At 37.5% G+C, this 24771-nt stretch overlaps 2 protein-coding genes across 4 annotated transcripts; both read right to left on the reverse strand.

Moving 5' to 3' along the window:
- Nucleotides 1–395: 395 nt before the first annotated feature.
- Nucleotides 396–11950, reverse strand: manba (mannosidase, beta A, lysosomal). Of its 2 annotated transcripts, none has more exons than XM_074660557.1 (17): nt 11643–11950; nt 9630–9724; nt 9440–9545; nt 9182–9355; nt 8559–8682; nt 7980–8149; nt 7606–7716; nt 6938–7089; nt 6671–6788; nt 5845–5931; nt 5395–5562; nt 5006–5224; nt 4145–4309; nt 3232–3376; nt 2903–3045; nt 1898–2155; nt 396–1354 (listed from the first exon to the last, which is right to left on the reverse strand). In XM_074660557.1, the coding sequence occupies exons 1-17, from the start codon at nt 11829–11831 to the stop codon at nt 1127–1129; spliced, it is 2652 nt and encodes an 883-aa protein (XP_074516658.1). In that variant the 5' UTR covers nt 11832–11950; the 3' UTR covers nt 396–1126. The 2 variants fall into 2 exon arrangements, with proteins under 2 accessions (XP_074516658.1, XP_074516659.1); XM_074660558.1 differs by lacking the exon at nt 11643–11950 and adding an exon at nt 11424–11600.
- Nucleotides 11951–14235: 2285 nt separating this feature from the next.
- On the reverse strand, nt 14236–24077 carry LOC141751999 (ubiquitin-conjugating enzyme E2 D2-like). Of its 2 annotated transcripts, XM_074609716.1 has the most exons (8): nt 23670–24077; nt 21833–21896; nt 20718–20749; nt 20431–20508; nt 19833–19938; nt 19256–19349; nt 18062–18111; nt 14236–15317 (listed from the first exon to the last, which is right to left on the reverse strand). In XM_074609716.1, exons 1-7 carry the CDS (start codon nt 23691–23693, stop codon nt 18063–18065), a joined length of 447 nt encoding a protein of 148 aa, XP_074465817.1. In that variant the 5' UTR covers nt 23694–24077; the 3' UTR covers nt 14236–15317; nt 18062. The 2 variants fall into 2 exon arrangements, with proteins under 2 accessions (XP_074465817.1, XP_074465818.1); XM_074609717.1 differs by lacking the exon at nt 18062–18111 and having other exon boundaries at nt 23670–24070.
- Nucleotides 24078–24771: the final 694 nt, after the last annotated feature.

Raw genomic sequence — 24771 nt, forward strand, 5'->3', positions numbered from 1 at the left:
TATATATATTATATATATAATATATATATATATATATAATATATATACACAGTATATATATACAGTATATATAGATGTATATCTATATATACATTTTCCCATAATAGCATCCATCAGTAGCGTCTTTTGTCAGACTTCCCCCACCTGGTAAATGTATATAGTTTTCTTATTTTGGTTTACAGTATTGTTTTTGTGCACTTATTGTATACTCTCCAGTATTTATTTTGTATATGTATATAGCTTTAGTTTAACGTTCATTTATGGTATAGCTTTTCTAATTTTTTTTTTCTAATTCTTTTGTATCTTTATCCGGCCTGTCTCTTGTGCAGCTGTTACACATATCCCCCCCCTCCCCCCCACCCCCTCTAAGGGTAATAATAAGAAATATTATCAGATTTTATAAAAAACGTTTTTATTTTTGTCATATTTATTTTTTAAACACTGAATCACAGTCGATGCAATTAGGATTTTTTTAAACACTGATCAACAGAATGAAATACCTTCATGTCAAAAACAAAGCTCTACAAATGTATCTAAATTCAGTACAAATATAGAACATATTTTGGACAGTACAGAAAGTAATAAAATAAACATCCATTATGTCAAGCATTAGAATCTTTGCCCTGTTGATTATCTGAGAAATGTGCAAAACAGCAAAACAAACAAATGGAAAATAGATTTCAGTGCACACACAATCATCTGTAAGATCAAACCCAGTTCACATTACATGTTGTCTGTCTGCAACAGCAAACTATTGATCATGTAAAGGCCCTGATGTGTGACAGTTTCCCTGCTAGTGACTGAATATACTGTAGTTGGTCACCCTACTGTCAAGAGCTGATAAAACCTTCCTAACTTTCCTTTATTTGGAAATGTTCAGGTCTAACTGCTGTTTTCTGAGGCTTTTCTGCTCTGAGAAGAAACGAAAACAAGTTTAAACATTTAGAAAGTTGGCACAAAGTGTCACCTTCAGTCCAAAAATATCTTTCGGACACTCAAACTTTCACAAGGGTCAAACCTCAGTTATAGTATCTCTTTAAAGTGACAGACAGGGACAAGACTGTCCCACTTTTCCCGTCTGTTACCTCTGGTAGACCTCCACATGGAGGCTGGCTGGTACACAAGCTCAATATACGTCCCTTAAAGACGTGATGGTGAGCGATCTGGAGAGTTCTGTGACGTTGGTGGGACGCCAAGCGTTAAAACCGACTGTCCTGTTTCTAGAAACCATCAGGAAGCCGTTGGAGCTGAAGCGTCCGGAGATGTTTCCCACATCGAGCCAGACGAAAGGAGCCACGGAGGCAGAGTGGAGGGTGACGCTGTAGCCCGTCTCATCATCCTGCTTCACCTCGGCCTGCAGAGAAACACACACTCTGTTTAGAACGAGTGAACATGAGCATGAACGTGACGCAATCAGTAGCAGGGTCTCTCAATCAACAACAACAACAAAAGACTTTGATGACGTTGTGAAGTAGTAGCGTGGGATCATGGGAGTTGTTGGCATCATTGTTAAACAACCACAAATGTTGGCGTTGAAAAGCTGGCTTTATTTGTGTCCTAGGAATCAAATTGTGTAATGTTGTTGTTTCTGTTTTAGTTTTTATAAAGCAATCAGGTTAAAAGATGAGTTATTTTTTTCTGCCTCATCTTCAGGGAAGGTAGGAGACTCATAGCATAGTTTTATTATGATGTTTAGATATAAAACATATTAAATAAATTGTTCTAACTCATGCAGTATCTACTCAGCTGTAACTTACTAAAGCGTTTCTTTTATCATTGTCAACGTGTCACCCACCTACACATCATAATTAATGACTGTTTCCATGCGTTATTTAAAATCTGGGTATAAAATAAGTTAATAAAAGCAGGAAAACTTCTTTTTAACACGGAGTCTTACCGTGATGTTGGGTGTCTGGAGTCCCTGAGCGTCTTTAGGTGAGCTCAGGTAGTGGTGGTTGGAGGGACCCTGCTGGCCGCTGTCGTCCTCCAGGTGGAAGGTGAGCATGCAGGTGAGGCGGGTGCAGCGTCCGCATCCTGCCAGCAGGGCGGCGACTGGCTGTTTAAAAATAGCCGCGGCGCTGCCTCCGGGGACCAGGAGGAGGTCCGACTTCAGGGTGCACACTGGATCCAGATCAGACCAGGAGTACACAGACACCTGATCAACAGAAGAATAGACTTGTTTCAGCCCATGTGTCACACCAATGACCACACATTAAAATAAATAAAAATAAATAAAAATAAAATAAAATAAAATAAAATAAAATAGAATAAAATAAAATAAAATAAAATAAAATAAAATTCAATTCAATTCAATTCAGTTAATATTACTGAAATGGAGGTGGTGAGAAAAAACTGTTGTTAACATTGGTTTAAATTTAGAGTTCAAATGATGTTCAAATGTTTGAAAATGTTGGGCTGACCAACGTTTCTGTTTTATTAGAATCATATGATTTTTTTGCTAAATTCATGAGAAACTTTCTCACTAAAATGGAATAATAACAGTTTTATAAGTTGCGTTGCACCTTTATTTTATTTTGCCATACAGCTAATTTTTTAAGCTAAATTTGATTTTAAAAATATTTTTTTTAAAAGATTAGTATAAACCACACAGGGAGGAAACGAGAAAAGTAATGAATGCAACAGATTTTCAATTCAACTGTGAGGCAAACTATTAATTAAATGCCTGTTTTCTATTAATGGATAGTATTGTTATTGTTCTTATTCTTATTCTGGTTTTATTGTGTGCACATCATTAGATACTGTGAGCAATTGTGTCTCACTGAATACGCTTCAGTTGTTTGTTTGAGAGGGATGCAGTTTGAATACACTTATTTTAAGTTGTTTGGACAAAAAGCGCCTGCACAATGAATATAATGTATAGAGTTTATGATTGAAAACATACCACTGCCCTGAGCTTCAGGTCGTGACTCAGGTCTGAGACGGCGTAGATCAACAGCGTGTCGCCATCCTCGAAACCGACCGGCAGGACGTCGGCGAAAAAGTTCTGCGCAAAATAATGCAGCATTTTCCACTTCCCACCAAACTCTGCACACACAAGGAAATGATATATGATTATTTTTACAACACTGACCTCTATTCCCAATAAATGATAAGCACAGCTGTTACACAACAAACGATTTATATTCATCATAAATATATTTCCATTAGGACATTAATGCAGGAGTCCAAAATACAAACAAGTTCAACATAAAAGTGTGGGCGTTCGCTCACCGATCGATGACCAGGAAGGCGCCTGCCAAACATCGTTGAGCTGCCAGTAGAGAGCGCCCATAGTGCGACCTTTGCCCTCAATGATCTCACTCTGACTTCGCCGATAAAACTCGGTCTGTGTCTTCACACACTGAGCCTGCATCACCTGGACATGAATAAGAAAATACATTATAAGTTGTTGCAGCATTTTTTGTGTTGATACCATTTGTTACGCAGATTTCATGCTAACTTTTTTACCAATCAAGAATTGATAAAATGATCAATAATCCCTCCAAAATACCACATTAAGACACCAAGACCTTGAGGAACACCATAGAAAAAGCCATTCTGTGATTTGGTTTCAAAAACTTTTGACATTTGGAGATTTCTGCAAGAATTGTATTATTCGGGGATTGGATGGCGATCATTTCTGTTCTGGAAACTGCTCAGAAACCCCCTTATTGTCAATCTACATAGGAAAGCCATCCATCCTCTGAATGCTCTAGGTCTCTAGTTTGTGGCTGTAAAGTTTAATGAGGCTGTGATTATCCTAGAGGTCACCACAGGTTATTTTATACAGTGAGGTCAAGTTTTTAAAAAAATGGTCTCACTACAATAAAATAGCTCCTATGGGGACTAACATCATCACACATGAATACAGTTGAGCTCATTGGATCCACAAGAGTCTCAGCTTTACAGTGATACCCAATTTATGTAATTCCAAGACTGTTTAGGGACCCCAGTATGCAGAAATATTCAAATACACCATTTTAGAATAGGAGAAAATAACCCCAAACTGCATGTGATTATCATAAAGTGGGCATGTCTGTAAAGGGGAGACTTGTGGGTACCCATAGAACCCATTTTCATTCACATATCTTGAGGTCAGAGGTCAAGGGACCCCGTGAGGTCATGGGTGGTTGGTGTGACCTACCTGAGTGATGTAGAGAGTGTCTGTAAATCTTTTCAAGGGATCGGTGGAGTTTGGCAGGTTGAAGTGTAAAGCAGCCTGCTGTAACATCTGCTGGTTCCCACTCTCGTGGTGTTGACGATGGGAAGTGAAATTACTGTTGTAGCTCCAGTCTTCTTTTATGGAAACCTGAAACATCACAACACAGACGGAAACTTTATACCACCTAAAAAAACAAGAAAACTTCAACCGAGTTCTGTGTGTGTGACGGACAAAGTCAGCATCTACCTCTTAACTCCTGTTAGTAAAGCTAGTGTTTTTGTATTTATCATTTCACCATCTTTCGTTTTCATTTTATTATTTAGAGTTATAAAATAACTTTTACATTTTATTCTGGATCAGAAATCTATACCACATTGTGGAATACGACAATCAACAATCATCATTAGTATAAATATTAGGAGCAGTAGTACTTGTAGTCGTCAAAATGTATCCTTGCCCCTTTAATGAATTTCATTTTTTTTTTATTTAATTTAATTTGAAACGGGACAATGATCAACATTCAAACAAATGTAAATGCACCCCAGTTAGCTGAAAGTCCAGTTTTTAATCCGCAGTCCGTTTGCCTGGGGTTGTCAGGCATAATTGAAAAAACTGGATTTAACTTTTAACTTTAACTTCTAAAGTTAAACCCCCATTAGCAATGCAGTCGGAAATATGACAATGGTGGCATCTTTGGTCCTTGATCAGTTAAAAAGAAAACAAAAAGTAAAATAAATATTGTCCGAAATTCTCCAGAATATTAAAGAGAACAACTCAGATTGTAGATACTTGGTAAAACCATCACTAAAAACAGAACATGACTAGGAAGGTTTATTCAGTCACCGGCTGCAGAGTGGAGAAGGAAGGCCACGACTGGAAGCCGTACTCGGAGGCGAAACGCGTCCGAGGGAAAGTCGTCCAATCCCAGCAGTCCGATAAGTAGCTGTAGAAGTGTGTGTCGCCGTAGTGAAGGTCGTAGGGGTTCTCCGCCACCCAACCCTCCTGCTCCGACTCAGCCCCGTTAGTCGGGCTGGAGACGAGGAACGGGCGACTCTGGTCCTCCTGAAGCAGATATTAGACAGTCACTTAATAGCCTTTTGTTTTTACCGTCTTTAAATATGATTGTAAAAAAAAGAAACACTGAAAATAAATCGTCATAATGCGTATTACACACAATCAGCAATCTTTTAAAAACATAAATCCTGACAACTTCTCGACAACTTGACTCTCACCTCCTGAACTATCGCCCTGATGTTCTTCACATACAGCGTCACGTAGTCTTTCAGGTATGTAGGCCTCTGGGAAACTGGGATGTTGAACCAGTCTGTAGCCAGAGCAGCTTCATTTTCATTGTTCCCGCTCCAAGTTATTATGGAAGGATGAGACTTGAGGCGCTGAACCTGACAAGTAAAAACACAAGTGAGTACATTTACTGTCAGAACAGGATGCAACAACAAACTTTTGGGATGCTTAAACTAGCTTCAAATGCTGCAACTCTTGTTCTTATGTGCATTTTAAAATGTGTTTTGGTTAATTCACCATCTAAAAATGTGTTTTGATTTAACATACTGAGGATAGAAACACTCAATGTGAACTACTGCTTTTCTTAATCTTTCCATGTGGTTGTTTATAGTCTCCAGATATGACATCTTCTAAAATGAATAAATAAATATGCCGCTCACCTGTTGGATGACTTCTTCTCTTACTGTCTGTACGAAGTCGTCCTCAGTGGGATACATAGCACAGGCAAACATGAAGTCCTGCCAAACCTAAAGAAACACATATCTAAACACTTTGAGCGTCCATCTTTTATACAATATGTTCATGGGTTCTAGTTATAGTATATCAACATCGGTCTGTTGAAATATCTGTCACACCTTTGTATCAGAATCTTAACAAAATACCATGTTTATACGTGGTTATCTGCTGTGGTACAGGGCAGAGACACGCTACTAGACAAACTAAATCAGTACTAACATGTTCTGTGCAGGAAGAAACACAAGGACTCCCAATAGTGCAAAGACCATAAGCCAATTATTACACAATAAAACAGTAAACATAGATCAATTTGTGCAGGAAGCATTGGAAGAAAATATACTTTACATCTGTGCTTCCTTTTTTAGGCGACCAACTTTGTTTAAAAATTCACCCTGGAAGCATGCGAGAAGTCAAAGTTTTCTTCAAGAATTCAAGGAAACACGGGGTGAGTAATTGTTATACAAATGGTCATTTTAGGGATGAAGTATATTTCCCATAAACCTCATGCTTTCCTGATGCAAAAATGATGTTGTTCCTGGACTTCCCTCGCCCTAAGGGTCCGTCCATATTCTTTTGATTTCTTTTTATGCTGATGATGGTCTCCTGTTTTACAACTAATGTCAAAAAGTAAATGTGGCTGAGATTTGACTACATTATGATATTGTTATCTTAATACTTTTTACATTTGTGGCGATAGTAATATTGATAAGTCAAGTAATATTGCTATCACTAGAGGATGATGGTAGTTACCATGATTCCCATCTCATCACAGATGCTGTAGAAGAGATCCTGTTCATACACTCCTCCTCCCCAGACCCTGAGGGCGTTCATGCTCGCATCCACGGCCGACTGCAACAAGTTCCTCAAGCTGCAGGACAAACAGAGAGCAGGTAGCTTCAGTATTATTACATTCACAACGGACTTGGTAGTTCAAACAAGACCTGTCCTGTGACTCCAAGTCAGAAACAAATCTGTACAAAGTCGCAGAGGAGACTCCGAGATTTAAACTAAACTCACACAGCAGTGGTGACTTGGTCCTGGAAGGAGTGGGCTGGGATCCAGTTGGAGCCTTTCAGAAAAATTGGTTTCCCATTGATGCGGAAATAAAAGCTCAGGCCCGGAGACCCAACAACTGGCTCCTGGATAAGTTCTACTGTCCGGAAATACACCTGCAGGACACATTTTCATCAAACACAGAAACTTTAATAGTAAGAAAAGCACCTATATCTATGTATTCAGTTTCATCTCTGGGGCACGATGTGGAGCAAAATCAAGATTTTTTTCTTGGGTTTTGACCAAGCCCCTCAGTGGCCAAACGGCGGTACTATAACTTCTACATCTGTCACGTGATGCCATTGGGCCCAAAAATACTTTTCCATAGACTTACATCTCAACATCAAAGCCTTGTTGTTTTCCTGCGCAACAACTTGTGCTGCATAAATCAATAATTAATTGTTACTTTCTAGGCATCATGAGTTTAATTTAATCTCTTGTTGGATGTCAGATTAAGCAGCTAGAAATGAAAAAGCAGTTCCATCATATTATCGGTCAAATATTGTGTCCCTAAAATGAAGGAATAATTGTGATAAATAATCATGATCTTTTGGTCATAATCATGCAGCCCTAATAAATACATCAGCTAAATGCCTAAATAGCATATGAGGAGACAGTGAGTGACCTCCGACCTTAGACTCTGTGTTCAGGATCAAAAGTCCATCCTGAAAGCCTCTGACAGCGAGGTGGTAAACGGGTCGGTCACCGTGTCCGTTGGGCCACCACAACTTCACCTGGCTGCTCTAGAGGAAAAAGAAAAGCTCTCAAAACTTCAGCACAAGTGTTTAGAAACTAATTTTTTACTACTCAACATAATTCAGAGATACTACGGAGAGTCACAACACACTCATAAGGAAGACTGCTGCAACAACATACATTTTAACAGCCTTTTCAAAACAATTCACTGTACTGCGTCTGTGGAAGGCCCTTATTGACACAGGTGAATATTCCTTTCCAACTTCAAACTGAAAATCTAAAAACAGTTTGACCAGACTGCATCGAGTACCGTGTTGATGTGTAAGGTGAAGCTGTTCTTGGTCTTTCCTGGAAGAAACTGTGTCTGGAAGATCTGCTCTGAGTCCAGCTCGGCTACGGAGAGCGAGATTTGGCCGTTTGTTGTCTGAACGGCATCAACGAGAAGCTCAACCTGGACTCTCCACTGAGAGAGGCTGAAATCTAGATAGACAAACAGATTATATAAGACAGAAAAACACATTTAATTATTCCACTAGGGTGACAAAGTAAAGAGAAAATGGAAAGATGCAATAACTTTTAATTTATTCTGGAAATGTGACAAAATATTTCTCAGTCGTACAACTCTAGGAGGAAATGTTTATACAACATTTTAAAAGAAAATTCCCATCTATGCTCAGTTTATTAGGTACACCTATAGCTAAAACTAATGCAGTCTAATACAACAGCCCTGCAGTTAATCAAACCTTCATGAAGGGTTATAATATTCAGTTTTGTTGAAACTGTGTTGATTCAAATTTATGGCCATTTTGTGATGCTGTTGCATTATTTGTGTTCTGTTTAGTGGTTTTACTCAACAAGAAGTTGTTGATAAAGATGAGATGAGACGTACCGTGTAGAGGAACAGATGAAACCTGGACAAGCTGCAGGATGTCGAACGCTTCCAGTCGGACTCCCTTCCACAGTCCCATCGTGGGGAACGACGGCCCCCAATCCCAACTGAAAGAGCTTTGCTCCTTCACCAAAAACAGAGTGACTGAACTTTAGATTACTGTTGAAATGTGAGTGCTCTTTAAGGTGTGAGACTTTGGTCTGCATGTGTAGTTAATTTACTAAAATGCAAACATCAGAAAATGAGGAAGAAAGTGCTGGTTGGGGTGAGATGAAGGTCGTGTTTAGGGCAGGCAAGTGTAAGAATAAAACTGCAAACAAAAATGTTTTAATATATTCTGCATAATGAAAATCGGAATTGCAAAGAAAAAAAAAAATAGGTGCCTAAGTTAAAGGTGGATGTCTAAAGATTAAAAAAAGAAATTTTACTGGCTGTATTTTTCCAACATAACAAGGTATGGCAAGATTTCTCTCTCAAACATAATGCCCCTTTGTCCCTAAATTCACCATAAAGTCACCTTTCAAAGCAGATGGAGATCATCCTAATTTCTTAGCATCAAAACCATCCTCGTATATTTTTTATTTTGGCAGGTTCCGTCCTCCATAGCAGGACGAAGTACTTACTTTTCTGATGAAATTGACATGACATTCCCCCTTCTGGACATCTGGGGGACATTCAGGAGGAACTCTGTAGGCAGAATGAGCTTTCCTCCGCTCAGACGCATAAACAACTGGAGACAACAAGCTGACTTTCAGCACATTATCTCCGTCCTTCAGCAAGGCTCTGACTGGGAAGTCCTACACACCAAAAACGAGACGGTATTTGAAACAAATGATGCATTAAAGACAATGTACACAGTGCATCGTGAACAGTGAACATACATATCTACAAAACATGTTGTCCGTCTCCCCGACAATGGCTCCATTGAGCCAAATCGATGCTACAGTGTCAACGCCGTCAAAGACCAGCAACACCTTCTGTTTGGCCCTGTCAACACAGAGAACACACAGCTGAGTCAGGAACAGGGAGCAGAAAATGGTTTTAAAAAATAATATAAATCATTATACTGACCTCAGCTGGGTAGAGGCAGTAAATGTGGTTGTGTATGTCCAGTTGTCAAAGGCAATCCACCGATAAGACACATCGTTGAACCTGAAATACGGGTCCTAAATGAAAAGCATAAAAGGATTTAGCTTGCAGGAATTAGTTTTAATTTGATTTCATTCCTCTCTGTTAATTTAAAAAACATTTTTTATTAATTATTTAAAAAATTAAGTTATCTGGTTCCAGCTTCTTAAATGTGAATATTTTTCTGGTTTCTTTACTCCTCTATGACAGTAAACTGAATATCTTTGAGTTGTGGATAAAACAAGACATTTGAGGACGCCATCTTGGGCTTTGGGAAACACTGATACATATTTTTCACCATTTTATAACCTCCTAAGCATTTGAGGCAAGATTTATCTCTCAAACATAAAGCCCTTTGTCCCTAAATTCACCATAAAGTCACCTTTCACATCAGATGGAGATCATCCTAATTTTTTTCAGATCTTTTTACATCTTTCAGACTTTTTCGTCAGACATTTCTCAGACTTTTTTTTCTATGGACATTTTTTTCTGTGGACTTTTCTTTTCAGACTTTATTTCTTCCGAAAAAAATTTTGGACATTTTTCTGACTTTTTTTTCATAAATGTTTTCTTCTGACATTTTTGTCAGACATTTTTGTTTCGAATTTTTTCAGACTTTATTTCTTCCGACATATTTTTTTTACATTTTTCAGATTGTGTTTCCCAGACATTTTTCAGACTTTTTTGTCATAAATTTTTTCTTCTGACATTTTTTTTGACAACTTTCAGACTTTTTTGTCAGACATTTTTCAGACCTTTTTTCAGACTTTTTTTCTATGGACATTTAATAAAGTCGGAAAAAGGTCTTTGGAAAAAACTGGTTTTTAAATTGTTGGATAAAATTTAGCCATTAATAAATTCATCAAATGTGACATAAATTGATATTCCTGTTTTAATTTGCTTCTTTATTTATTTTTTAGTATTAATTCCCATATTTATTTACTTTGCTGTTTAATATCCCTTTTATTTATGTATTTATTTCTTATTCATTTTTAAATGTATTTATTCATTTTTGCATGTATTTCTTATTCATTTTTAAAAGTATTTATTTCTTTTTGCATTTCTTTTTTATTTCTTTTTTTATTTCTTTTTTATTTCTGTTATACCAAACAACTAATCGATTAATCGAGAAAATAATGAACAAATGAATCGACAACGAAAATAATATTTAATTGCAGCCCTAAATTAATACATGAATCAGTACTATATACAGCAAACTTCTCTGGCTTCTGGCTTTGACAGAGAGTAGCTCATATTCATAAATATTGATTGGACGTGAAAAAAACATTATTAATTGAGGCGGAGTTCCCTTTAAGTAAAAGATCTGAGTACTTCTGTACTTCTGTATACTTCACTGAAATAAAGTGAAGTTTACAGCACCATAAAACGGAAATACTCAAGTAAAGTACCTCAAAATTGTCCTTAAGTACAGTACCTGAGTAAATGTACTTTATTCCACCATAGAAAAGTTACATGTAAAAGTAATATATCCTCATATAAAGTAATATATAGACCTACCTGGATGTCTCATTGTATCTGTAGAGTTAAATGAACATTATATATCCTCATATAAAGTAATATATAGACCTACCTGGATGTCTCCTTGTAGCTGTAATGCTGAATGAACATTATATATCCTCATATAAAGTAATATATAGACCTACCTGGATGTCTCCTTGTATCTGTAGAGTTGAATGAACATTATATATCCTCATATAAAGTAATATATAGACCTACCTGGATGTATTTGTGTAGCTGTAGAGCTGAATGAACATTATATATCCTCATATAAAGTAATATATAGACCTACCTGGATGTATTTGTGTAGCTGTAGAGCTGAATGAACATTATATATCCTCATATAAGGTAAAGTATAGACCTACCTGGATGTCTCCTTGTATCTGTAGAGTTGAATGAACATTATATATCCTCATATAAAGTAATATATAGACCTACCTGGATGTCTCCTTGTAGCTGTAGAGCTGAATGAACGCATCCGGGTACTTCAGCAGGCAGCAACACTGAACCGTTTGAGTTTGACAGACTCCATTTACCGTTCAGACTCACAGTTAATGAACAAAATACCGATAAAAGACCCCAAAACAAACACAATAAAACACTAATACAGTTCCCCCACAGAGTCATAGCTCTTAGTTTGTTGTTTCTGGCATGGTAAATCACGGAAATACTCTTCAAAAGTGAACTATTTTAGTTTTGTTGTTGTTTTTCTGAACAGGCTCTTCCAGGTTCGTGACGTCACCCACCTCGTGACAGTCAGGTGACGGGAGTATTGCCGCGAAAAGGTTTTAAATTATTATTTTTTAAATGTTTGTAAAAGATTTTTCTGAGCTTTAATAAAATCATGCCACAGTTTTACAGTATTTTTGTTGGATGAATTTGAATTACAGTTATATATGAAGTGGTCGTGTCTAGAAGATAACCTGCAAATTGTGAAAACGGATCTGAAATCTACAAAACCTCGCGAGACTCGACGAACTATTCTGTATCATCACCTAACCATAAACATATCGCGAGAGTTCCCCCACTCGGTGGATCCCTTTTTGAAATGACCCTGTAAAGTGTGTTTACTTCAGATAAGTGGTGTAAAATGTGAAGTGCTAACTCTCAAAGAAAGATAAGATTAAATAGTGTAGTGTATTTGTACTGCTGTAATCATCTGTTTTGAACATTTTTGGAACTTAAAGAGCATAATACGGCCTATTGTGAGAAACACCATATTTAATCATGGATATATACTGTATATACACATATATATGTATATATATACACAGTATATATATTCAAGATTCAAGATGTTTATTGTCACGCAGGTTGTACAGGTACAAACGTGTGAAATACTTTTTGCTGGGAAGCTCCATTAAAATAATAAATTATATTACATTTACATTACAATTATAAAAGGAAATACTTTATACAAGGGCATGTTAAGAACATATACAGGCATATTAAGAAGATGTTTTAAGAATATATACAGTATATAGAGTATAAGATATATTTTTGTGTAAGAATGTGTCGAATGAATTATAGATTTAAAAGTCTGATGGCCTGGGGGAAAAACTGTTCCTCAATCTGCTGGTGTGAGTCCTGGGGGTCCTGTATCTTCTACCAGAGGGCAGGCGGGAGAACAGGCTGTTGTGGGGGTGTGTCGTATCCTTAATGACCCTCAGGGACTTTAGATGTTCAGGGAGAGGTGGTTGTTCTTACACCACTGTTCCAGGGTGGTCACCTCCTCCCTGTAAGCCGTCTCGTCGCCAAAGGAGATCAACCCCACAACTGCTGTGTCGTCCGCAAACTTCACGATGATGTTTGAAGCTCTTGTTGCCACAGTCGTGGGTGTAGAGGGAGTACAGGAGGGGGCTGAGAACACAGCCCTGTGGCGCTCCTGTGCTTAGAGTCAGTGAAGTCGAGGTGAGGTTGTCGATTCTCACCACCTGGGGGCGTCCCGTCAGGAAGTCCAGGATCCAGTCACACAGTGGTGTGTTCAGGCCCAGATCCTTTAGCTTACTGACGAGCCTGGAGGGCACTATGGTGTTGAACGCTGAGCTGTAATCCACGAACAGCATCCTCACATAGGTGTCCCTTCCTTCCAGGTGGGACAGGGCGGTGTGTAGGACGTGGGCGATGGCGTCCTCTGCGCATATACTGTACATATAAACAGTATATGACTAAAAATGTGATTTTGCTGTGACTTCAAAGACATTGGCATCAGTCTCCAACTGCCAAGAATGGACATCTTGTATCAAACAAATGTTTACATTAGGACTGTCAATCGATTCAAATATTTAACAGCAATTAATTGCATGATTGTCCATAGTTAATTGCATTAATCACACATTTTATCTGATCAAAATGTACCTTAAAAGGGAGATTTGTCAAGTATTTAATACTCTTATCAACATGGGAGTGGACAAATATGCTGCTTTATGTAAATGTATATATTTATTATTGGAAATCATTTAACACAAAACAATGATAAATATTGTCCAGAAACCCTCACAGGTACTGCATTTAGCATAAAACAATATGCTCAAATCATAACATGGCAAACTGCAGCCCAACAGGCAACAACAGCTGTCAGTGTGTCAGTGTGTTGACTTGACTATGACTTGCTCCAAAACTGCATGTGATTATCATAAAGTGGGCATGTCTGTAAAGGGGAGACTCGTGGGTACCCATAGAACCCATTTATATTCACATATCTGGAGGTCAGAGGTCAAGGGACCCCTTTGGCCATGATAGTTTTTCCTCACCAAAATGGTGTGTAAGTTTGGAATATTTAGCTTCCTTCTAGCTAGTTGGTACCAATGGATTCCTTAGGAATCCTTTGTTTCATATACCAGTTTCTTCACTCCAGCTCTAAAACTGAGTCGCTACAACCTAAAAATTGCAAGATGCGTTAATGTGTTAAAGAAATTAGTGGCGTTAAAACAAATTTGCCTTAACATGTTAGCTTGTTAACTTTGACAGCACTAGTTTATACATTTACTTTAAATGAAAAAAAAACAAAAAAAAACAACACCCTGATGCGTTTTATGGTTTTAAGTAACTTTATTGAAGGGAAACTAAAAAAGAAACAGAGCCACAAGTTGATTATCAACCATTAGCTTTGCGTCAATATTTTAGGGCTACAAGAAGACAGTGTTCGAGTGGGCATAAAACTAATAGCTCATCTACTGGCTTCTAAATAACGAAAAAGAAATAGAAAGCCTTTGAGGGGAACCACATTTTTCCAACTGTTCAGCCTTACAATCCACTTAAATTTGCAGAAACATATCAGATATAATAGCCTACCTTTATTAACATGCATAAAATACAACATTGAAGTTCTTATATTTTGTTTCCTTAACATTGATATATACTGCTGTGCTTCTCTGTACACACACTTTGATAGTGGAATAAGATACACTTCTTTCCTCAGGTAATAGAGTCCTATACTAAAGATTAGAAGAACATACTGACATCACACCAGTCCAGAAGGCAGATACAGGAGCCACTAACCAGTTTCCCAAATAGTTCTGATTTGACCAAATAAAATGCAGCAGAGTTTTTACCAATTTGAAACTTTAAAATTCAGAATTTACAGGTATGGCGAAAAGACACGCTTCTCTATAAGTGCTCTGTGAAATCCGGCTTTAATTAAATATCAACCGCAGAGGATCCAGCCAGTGAATCAACTGGATCATCATGAGGCCGATAGTGTTCAGGAGACCAGTCGCATCAGATTCTACTAAGTGTGTGCAGAGTAAATGACTAACATCACCAACTCTTTCTGGTGCATGCTCAAGCCGAGTGTTCAGAACCATGGTGATTTTTTTTTTTTTTTTTTAAAACTCCGCACAAAAATGGGAGTTGAAACTTCACAGAAACTGGCACGTGTCCTAGAGAGAGAAAACACTATCTTCTTATGAGCGCGCAGGTGGAAAAAGGAGGGGGTAAAATGCTCTGATTAACCAAAAAAAAAAAAAAAAGAAAAAAGAAAAGTGAAAAAGAAAAACAGAATCCCATATTTTTTTTTTTGTTTGAACCAGCAACAACATTTTCCACCAGCTTTCCAAACGACAGCATCACATGGCATATTTTTGTGTCCAGTCTTTTGCCATTTTGGTGTATCTGAAAAGAGAAAAAGGACAATAATTAACTCAAGCAAACACATCACGTTTGGCATAAAAACGGTTGATAACTACCAATATTTGCACACTCGCTTTTTATTCAAGATTCCTTAAAGCACATGCACTTAGCATATTGCTTTTTAAACAGGGAAAGCCAAGGTGGTGTCCTAACAAAGTGTCAGTAAATTAGGCTTGCTGCTTTAGTCGGTGTTAAGGCATACGATTAATTTACTAGTGTATCAGTACCGTATTATCAATACATAATCGGATGACGGACACTATAATCTGAAAGTGAAACGTACGGAGTCTCAGCGCAGAGCGAGAGAGAGAGTTGACAGACAAGACGGCGGAGGATTTGGTGGCAAAGCGAAAAGCAAAAGCACCTATTTGGCAATATTTCAGATTCAAACCCAATGCAAATAGGGAACCATAATATTAATGAGGCAATCGCCGTGTGGAGAAGATGGGGCGGTCACAGCCGGTGTGCGCGGCGCAGCGACGCCTGGTTGAAACCTTCGGCCTTGCAACGAAAACTCAACCGGAGGCCGGACACACAGCCATCCAGTTAAAGACCAAAGTAAGCGCTCTGCAGATATTGAGCGTCATCTTTTCTTGTATAATGTCCGGTGTAATTTGGTATCACAAGTTTATTAAGCAGTGGGAAAATGTCCTCCCCATGACATCCCTACAGTACATGCATAAAAACAATACTTCTTAATTTGAAACAGGGAAATATTCCTTTGACAAGTAAGGATACAAAATGTTTTGCAACATCAAACCTTTTCATGCTGGAGTTAGTGGCTACGTTTACATGCACAGAAAAGTCTCTGTTACAACACTGTTACAATAAGCAATAATTAAAAAAGGTATAATGTGCAACATTTTCCTAAAAAAACAAATGTATATAGACTCATACAAAAGAAGATTTGGATCTAGGCTCATTTGTAAAAAGGTAAATTAGACTTTTTAGACGTATATTAAAATCAACAAAGTGCCCGTTTAGATTCCAATCATAGCCAAGAACGTCCTGTGAATGAAACAGGTTTTCCTTTTATTTATTTAAATTTTATTATTGACTGGAACACTTTTATATTAGTTTTTTATTTATTTATTAATTCAGATTTTTATTTGCTGCAATGTAAAGGTCTACCTGCTTCCATCTACCAACCTTTTCTTAAATAAATTAATGACAAAAAAACAAACAGCATATAATTCTTGCCATTTATCAAAACATTCATGGTTAGATTGATTTCATTCTAGGAAGCCACTGGTGTCTGTATTTTCAGAAAATGAGCTTGCAAAGACTCATTGGACATACAAAGAAATTTTTTTAAATGTTATATTTCATTGCATGGTGATGCAGCTGTCAGCACAGACTGTTGAAAACACTCCTTTTGGTGTGTTGACACTTGAGGGTGCATAATCTGCTCAAACAGGAACCATTTTACACAAAATAAACTGGTATTATCCTTATCGTTTGTCTGCTAAGCTTCAGTTTCAGACATCATAGCTCATGAATGCAGTTCTTTTTGGCAGCCAACTGTCGGCGTGTCCTCGAATGCACCACCAAGAACATTTTTCAGAACAGTCTCTGCTGACAGACTGCCTCACCACGCAACAATAACTGAAAAATACAAGGCAACCCATTATTAACTGTGACAGATCACCATCGCAAGTACTAAAAGGTGTATGACGTGGTACACGTTGGAAAATGGTCAGCATTATGTAAAATATGAATAATTTGTACTGTGCGGTCTATTTAGATGATTGTCTAACTGAAACACCTTATCGTGGCAATCCTTAAGATTTCAGTCCTGGTTGATTTAGAATTATTATTTGAACAAAAACAATTGAATTGTGCTCAGAGTTGAACAGTCTGGAGTCTTTTTGTTGACACATGAGCATAGAAACAGAATAAAACAAATCTATTTCTATGTACATGAGATTTAAGCTTTCAGAATTGTGGGCATAGATCCAGTTTTTCTGTGTATGCAATGGAGAAAAACTGCAATTAAATACTTTCAGCAGTGGGCCATAGGCTCAATCACCATTGTGTTACCTTATTTGGCATTAGATAGCGACTTAAACATATATTTAAATAAAAATCTTTGAGATTGCCACTTTAAGGCCCTGACACACCAGGCCGGTTGGTCAATGACCTAGTATGCCTGTGATGGCGGCTTTTCAGCCAATTCAGCAAGTGGAATCAGCATGACGGTGAGAGCGATCACTCCGATGAGCAAGCAAACGGCTAAAGTCAAGACGGCACCTACAGAAGGCTCTTCTCATTTTTCATCTTCATCTCATCATTCCAATACACAGATATTTTCACAACGACATGGCCATCTGGATTGAAGCTTTTTCCATGTATGTATCACAACAGCTTGTGTGCGCCGTCCTCGGACTTCCCGTTTCTGGTTTTGAATAACAAATACAGACTACCGCAAGTTGTCTGTAGTCTTTGTGGTGTGTTCAAGTGCAACTTGTTGGCAAAGACACAGGCGACGCAACAGTCTGCCTTCGTTGCTGCTTGTTTTTTTATGTCGGTTTTGTGTGTCTGGACCTTTAAAAACAAGCCCAGTTTTGTTTTTACTCCCATATCAGTGAGAACATACTTATTGGAGTATATTTTCATGCAACAGTAAACGTTGTATAATCAGTTATGTCATGTGAGACCAGAGCATCACAAACAACAGACCAAACCCATAACACCAGCCAAGATGCAGCACTGGCTCTTGATCTTACCCTAAAGCATGGCATACTTGGCTGTCCACTCCTGAGCTAGTTTATTGTACCTGACAGAGTGAAACTAGGTTACATACTACACTCAGGTGATGATCTCATTTCAACCAACTAGGCGTCTGAAGGTCGTGCTTATCGTGGATAACATATCATAAAATACACAAATCAGTTGCCAGTTTAGTAGGTACACCCAGCTAAGTTTTGTCTGAAGTGTTTCAGGGAAGTGTTGATCCAACTTCTTGGTCATTTTGGATGCTGCAGTTTGTGGTGCTGTTAAATTATGCTGCATTATGCGGACAGCTGTTTCTATTATGTTGTCCACCCCATTTATATCAATGAGGGTAGGTTTAATACCAGAAACACCTCTCTGTATGATGCAATACAATCTAACAGCACCACAAACTGATGATACAGGACTGTTGTATCAGCCCCGGGTCAAACTAGACGCATGAGCAGCGCGTGGCGGATACCTCGCTGAACTGATGCTTTGCTCACGCATGTGGTGTCCACACCGACAGTGATGCTGCTAATAGGCGGCTACCGTCAGCACTTTCCTTCTACATAGAGTTCACCTTTCATAATGGCCATTTCATTTAAATGCCATTTATATTTATTTTAGACCGAAAAAGTTTAAGAAGCGTGTGCTTACTAATAAATAATAATAATAATAATAAACAATTAAAAGCCAGTGCTCTTTTAATTTATGTAGCCGTACAAGTGACTGCATTTTCCACAACACTGTCTTGCAAATATTTCAGAATAAAAGCCTTGTGTTAACAAATGAAGGAATTCTGTCCACAGGGAAAAAAGGGGCTTTGTGGGGTCTTTTAGTGAAACAGAAAGAGGAAGTGTTGAGTTAAAAATATTTACTTTTTTCATGTCTACATCTGTAGAATATGTCACAATAATGCTAGTATGATGACAATATACGATCAAAAGATCATTTTCACTTTCCGTGCGCGGCACACGAAAAAAAATTAACGAGACCTCGAATCTCTAGAAGAAACGCGGCTGATGCAGCCGAGCCGTGTTGCTCACGCGCCCTGGCCATTAGATTGCATTCGTTTTAGCTAGGTGTACCTAATAAACTGGCAGCTGAGTGTGCATTGCAGAGCTTTGTTCATCTTATGGGAAAAAATAGGTAGTTTCATATTTAGAGAACAGTTAAAAACACATATATAGAATATATACACTCACCTCGAACTATCTGTTTTGTAGATTCGTGCGATCTCTGGCACTAATGGGTCATCAGGGTTCGGGTCACATAGGAGTGAGCAAATGGAGAGAAGAACTACAAGAAACAGAATATATATTCATACACATGTCAACCAATATTTCAAATGAGCAAATTAAATTACAAACATGCATTTGAACTCATCTGCAAGTCATTTTAGCCTCATTTCTGGGACACAGAGAAACGTAGATTGAAGGTGTGACATACATAATGTCTACAATACAGAGATTAACACGACACTGTATATTGGTCACAGTAATTTAGAAATGTGTCAACAAAACATGTTTAGCACAAACATCAAATCTGGTAAATTTAGAATAATATATTAAAAATATTTGTGGCCAAAATTACATACATATTTCACAGTTTAAATGCGATCACCTTCCATATTTTTTGGCAGGTGAACCTTACTGATTAGCTCATTGAATACGTGACAAGAATTTGGCAGTTTTGAGGGTGAACATCACAGACTCTGATGTCGTCTTCTAATAAGACAAGATTGATGTCAAGTACATCGTGTTCCTTTACGACGGTTCATACCTTTAGAAATAGTAAGTGCAGGAGACCACTGTGATCTGAGAATATCCAGACAGATACTGCCGTTACTGTTTATATTTGGGTGGTAAATTCTTGTTGTAAATGCAACCTGGAAAAGAAATGAAAACAGAAAGTGAGGACAAGTAAAATAAGGCTGCGTCACATATCAGGTCAATGTTGCGCAATTCAAATTCCCCAAACACAAGGCAGTGACGCGTGGCATGACTTGACGTGTGGCATGACTATCAACGACTGGAAAGACCGGTATAACTTCATGACGGTTGACAACAATCAAAATGTGTTTATGACGCCAAACTGCTTGGCTCGGCTTCATTTCAGAAAACATGTTATTGTTGTTTCTCTGTAAGTTATATGAAAATAGGAGTTTTAACACACATATATAATGTTTGACCCCAGTTACTGACAGTGAATAGATTATGTGAATACATTATTTTATTGTTACAAACAAGACTTGTGTCTGTTGCAAGAGGGGCACAGCAGCTAGGTGTTTGATACATAAATGGCAATATAACTTTAATTATTGTTAGTGTATCAAAGCAAGGAAAAAGGGGAAACTTGGTTCGGGTGTGATTCAGCTTACCTTGGGTGGTTTGAAGGGGTAGTCTGTTGGAAAATGAATTGTCAAGAAGAAAACACCTCCCTGATATGGACTGTCACTCTGAAAGCAAGGATGACATTTACGTATTTCAGTAAAGAATAATCTGAAAAGCTCCTGTCCACAGCTTCCCATTATCAAGTCAAATTTAAACCTTTATCGCATGAATACATTTAAAGCAGCCAGAGACAACCTCAGTGACAAATTCCAACATCACGTTTGCTTTAAAGTATAAAGAGAGCAACAATAATGTCATAAAATGATCTACTTACAGGTCCCATGATTGTGGCTTGCCAGTGAAACACTGCAGAGAAAAGAAAGTAAAATGTTAGGAAGCAGGCAAAGCACACTGGTATGTGATCTGACGGGATCTGGGATTCTAAACTGTCTTCCCGGCAACACCATTTCCCTTTATAGAAAATGTTCATACACTTTACTGTTTTATAGGGGTGGAAAAAAATAAAATAAAATCGATGCAGCAAATTTGTAAGTCAAATATTAATCTTTTATTATACAAACTATTAACCTCTTAACAATCCGACACTGTTCTGTCTTTCAAAGGTTGTAGCTAGAGTGAGGATACTGGTATCATGTGAAACTAAAAAAACCTAAGGAATCAATTGGTAGCTGGTCGAGAAGAACGCTAAATAATGCTCCAAAGTAACACTAAATTGAAGAACTGGCCATTTTCAAAAGGGGTCCCTTGACCTCAAGATATGTGTATGAAAACTCTGAAATGAACAGACTGAAATCTGTATCTTATTAGATAAAACAGAAGTTGACAAACTTATAATTTGTGGTTGAAAAAAGGTAATAAATTGCAATATATCTTATCGCAAAATGTTTAAAATCGCAATAAGATTGTATTGTGATAACATATCGTGGAGCCATTAGCATTAGTTTTACTCTATGGTCCATCACTCTATTTCATGGTGGAGGTATTCATGACTAATATAACCAATTTTCAGCAATATAAAAGCTCAGATGAATGTAGGTAGAGTTCATTTAAACATGCAATATAATTTCTCTTAAATTCAAATACTCTGGAAAGCTCATTCAGTTTTGCATTTAATTGTTCTGCTGTTTCCTCCTCCTCCTCCAAACTATCAATTAAACGGTTAGAAGGTCGACTGAAAATGAATCAGCAACTATTTTGACAACTGACTTATTGTTTTGGTAATTTTTTAAAAACAAATAATGTTGTCCAGCTTCCCAAACGTGAAGATGTGATGTTTTTTCTTTGTCTTACATGATGGTAAACTGAATATTTTGGGTGTTATTGGGACAGAAAACAATGCAGTCATAACTTTATTCTTTCACTATTTTCTCGTATTTTTACAGGCAAAATGATTGCTTTAAAAAACAAATAAATAAAATCGACTCTTACTGTCATCGCCCACTGGGCCGGCTGAGCACTGTGCTGGAGGGTCACGAGCCAGGTCGTTAAGCTCCTGTAATGAAAAGAAGTTTAGGACAATAATTGATTAGGCTAATCTTCACAGACAAAACAATGGAGATGTCACCTGAAATCAATGTGTACGACTGAAGAAACACGTAACATCCTGGGGTATAAATGTCACAACTGAGATGATTCATGAGAAGTTGCTTCATTTATTTCACAACCCCCTCCAGGCCGGTGTTGTTATTATCTACTGCCACTCTCTCCTCCAAGTTCAACTCTGCACCAGCTCAGGGAAAGAAAGAAGGCCCCCAGGACACCTCAGCACTTTATATATACTACTACAGCCTCTACTGTTAATTTTAGGTCTACTTCAGAGAGTGGTGTGGAGGCCTCTCTCTTGCCCCACCCCGGCATACTGACACGCACCACTTCACAACGAAGTTTATGGATTTCCTTGGAAAGAAGATCCAAGGAAACTGGTGAAGAAATCCAGCCACGATGGGAACACTTCAAGGTGTCAAGTCTACTCCAACTACTCCTGTTGCTGCCAGAAACACACCCTGTTGATTTAATGTGCATTGGCACCGCACAAACACACATACCAAGTCAGTGTATCATGAACACGACTCTCTGACGGCTAACACAGATCCACTGAGTGATATGAGTCATGAGTTCTGGTAACACACCGAGTATCATCTATTACAACATGTTTAAACGATTAGCCAAGTCATACACACACACATACATACATACATAAGGCTTCAGTCGAAAGATAGATACTACAACCTATAATCAATCAAAAGAGTGTGTTTGTGTAAAAGTATATAAAGTGTTGGGCAATTCATGAGGCCTCGTTTTATAACCGTCAACTCACTTCGTCGAACACACTGAACCTGGAACCGAAAGTACTCGTGTTAGATAGCTTAGCATAGCTTAGCTGTATGCCGACCAGACGTTTAGCTAGCTGTTAGCCGTGTGTGCCATGAACACTGATTCACTCAACCCTTAAGTCAAGTCAAATCTATTTCTATGGCACATTCAAAACAACATGAGCTGACCAAAGTGCTTTACAGACAGAATAAAAACAGGTCAACAGAGCAAACAATAAAATTCACACATATCCACTGACAGAGACCAAGATAAAAATCTATGAGTAAAATATATATGTTATAATGAGCATTATAAAAAAGGACAATTATAGTAATCACAATTCAAGTACATTGAAAAGCCAAAGAGAAGAGATGTGAGACTCTGTAGATCTGATGTGGAGAGGCAGTTTGTTCAACAGACTATAAGGCCAATAATTAAACTGTAATACTCTGGCATTAATACTACACTTATACTATATATCAAGAAATATGCTTATTTAATTCTCATTTATATTATTCTTGCATTAGATTTAACACACTTCATAGATCCTACTTATCAGCACTTTTTTTAAATTATTTTTTTATTCACTTATTTACACTGTATGTGTCTGATGGACATATTTCTAATTGTATTATTTATTTATATGACTTCTTACTGTTATATAATGTATATATCTGATGTACATATTTCTTATTGTATTATTTATTTATATGACTTCTTACTATTATACGAGTTTCACGAACTGTGGTGAGGCAGTTTGTTCCACAGACTAAAGGGCCAGCAAACAATTAACACAACAACATGCACACAAACTTAAACAGTTGTTCCACTGCCATGTTTCACAGGATTCAACACAGATAACGGTAACGTGGGAGGCTAGCAAGCAAGCTAATGCCACTAGCTAGCATGCTAGTTAGCTTGTTAGCATGCTAGTTAGCTGACGTTATCTCACCTTGTTGATCCTTTTCAGAGCCATCCTCTTTCGATGTTCGCTTCTTCGACGTCAAGGTGTTCGTGATATGCCAGGATGAGTCCGCTCTCTGTTATAAATAACTGACGCTCGTCGGCCTTTTCTCTCTCTGGAGCTAGCGCAGTCAGCTAGCCTAGTTAGCTTAGCGAGCTAACACTACGTATGCGCGGAGAGTTGGTAACAAAGATCAGCCGGTCGATGTTTAATAACTGATTTAAACTAACTGCCTTTCGATTAAACCTCACTTCTTCTACGTGGTTTCGACGCCTTTCTATTGTATTACTCGTGTCCCCGGTTGAGGCTGGATAAGTGCGTGGTGCCCGGTTGAAGTAACCCCGGACGACTGAAGCTCTCTGTCGCTGCCGTTAGTCAACTAGCGGCTGTTCAGATGAAGCTGAGCTTTATGATGAGAGGAGAGGAGGGCCCGATGGCTGCTGAGTGACGGGACCCGGATGTAGAGGCAGGTTGGGTACAAGCTGCTGAATAAAACAGTGTCAGTGTTTAATTAAAATAAAATAAAATAAAATAAAATAAAATAAAATAAAGTGAAATAAAATAAAATAAAATAAAATAAAATAAAATAAAATAAAATAAAATAAAATAAAATAAAATAAAATAAAACAAAATAAAACTAATTAAAATAAGGCAAAACAAAATAAAATAAAACAACAAGATGCAGACAGGGCACGTCAGTGTTTAATACAAATAAAATAAAATAAAATAAAACTAAAAAAAACAAAACTAAATAAAATAGATATCAAATCAAATCAAATCAAATGAAACAACAAGATGCAAACAGGACATGTGAGTGTTTAATTAAAATAAAATAAAATAAAAGAACATGATGCAGACAGGACGGGTTAGTGTTTAATTAAAATAAAAATAAAATAAAATAAGACAAAACAAAACCAAACAAAAAAATAAATATAAAATAAAAGAAAAGAAAATAATTTGCGATTTGGTCTGAGGGTAATTATAACATTTTAGACGCAAAATGATTGATTAAATAAAAAAATAAAATAAAATTAGGACGCGTTTTTATTGTTATGTACTGATGAAAATTTAGCCACATATTCATAACTCA

Source organism: Sebastes fasciatus, chromosome 15 (assembly GCF_043250625.1).
Source record: "Sebastes fasciatus isolate fSebFas1 chromosome 15, fSebFas1.pri, whole genome shotgun sequence".
In the NCBI taxonomy this organism is placed as follows: Eukaryota; Metazoa; Chordata; class Actinopteri; order Perciformes; family Sebastidae; genus Sebastes; species Sebastes fasciatus.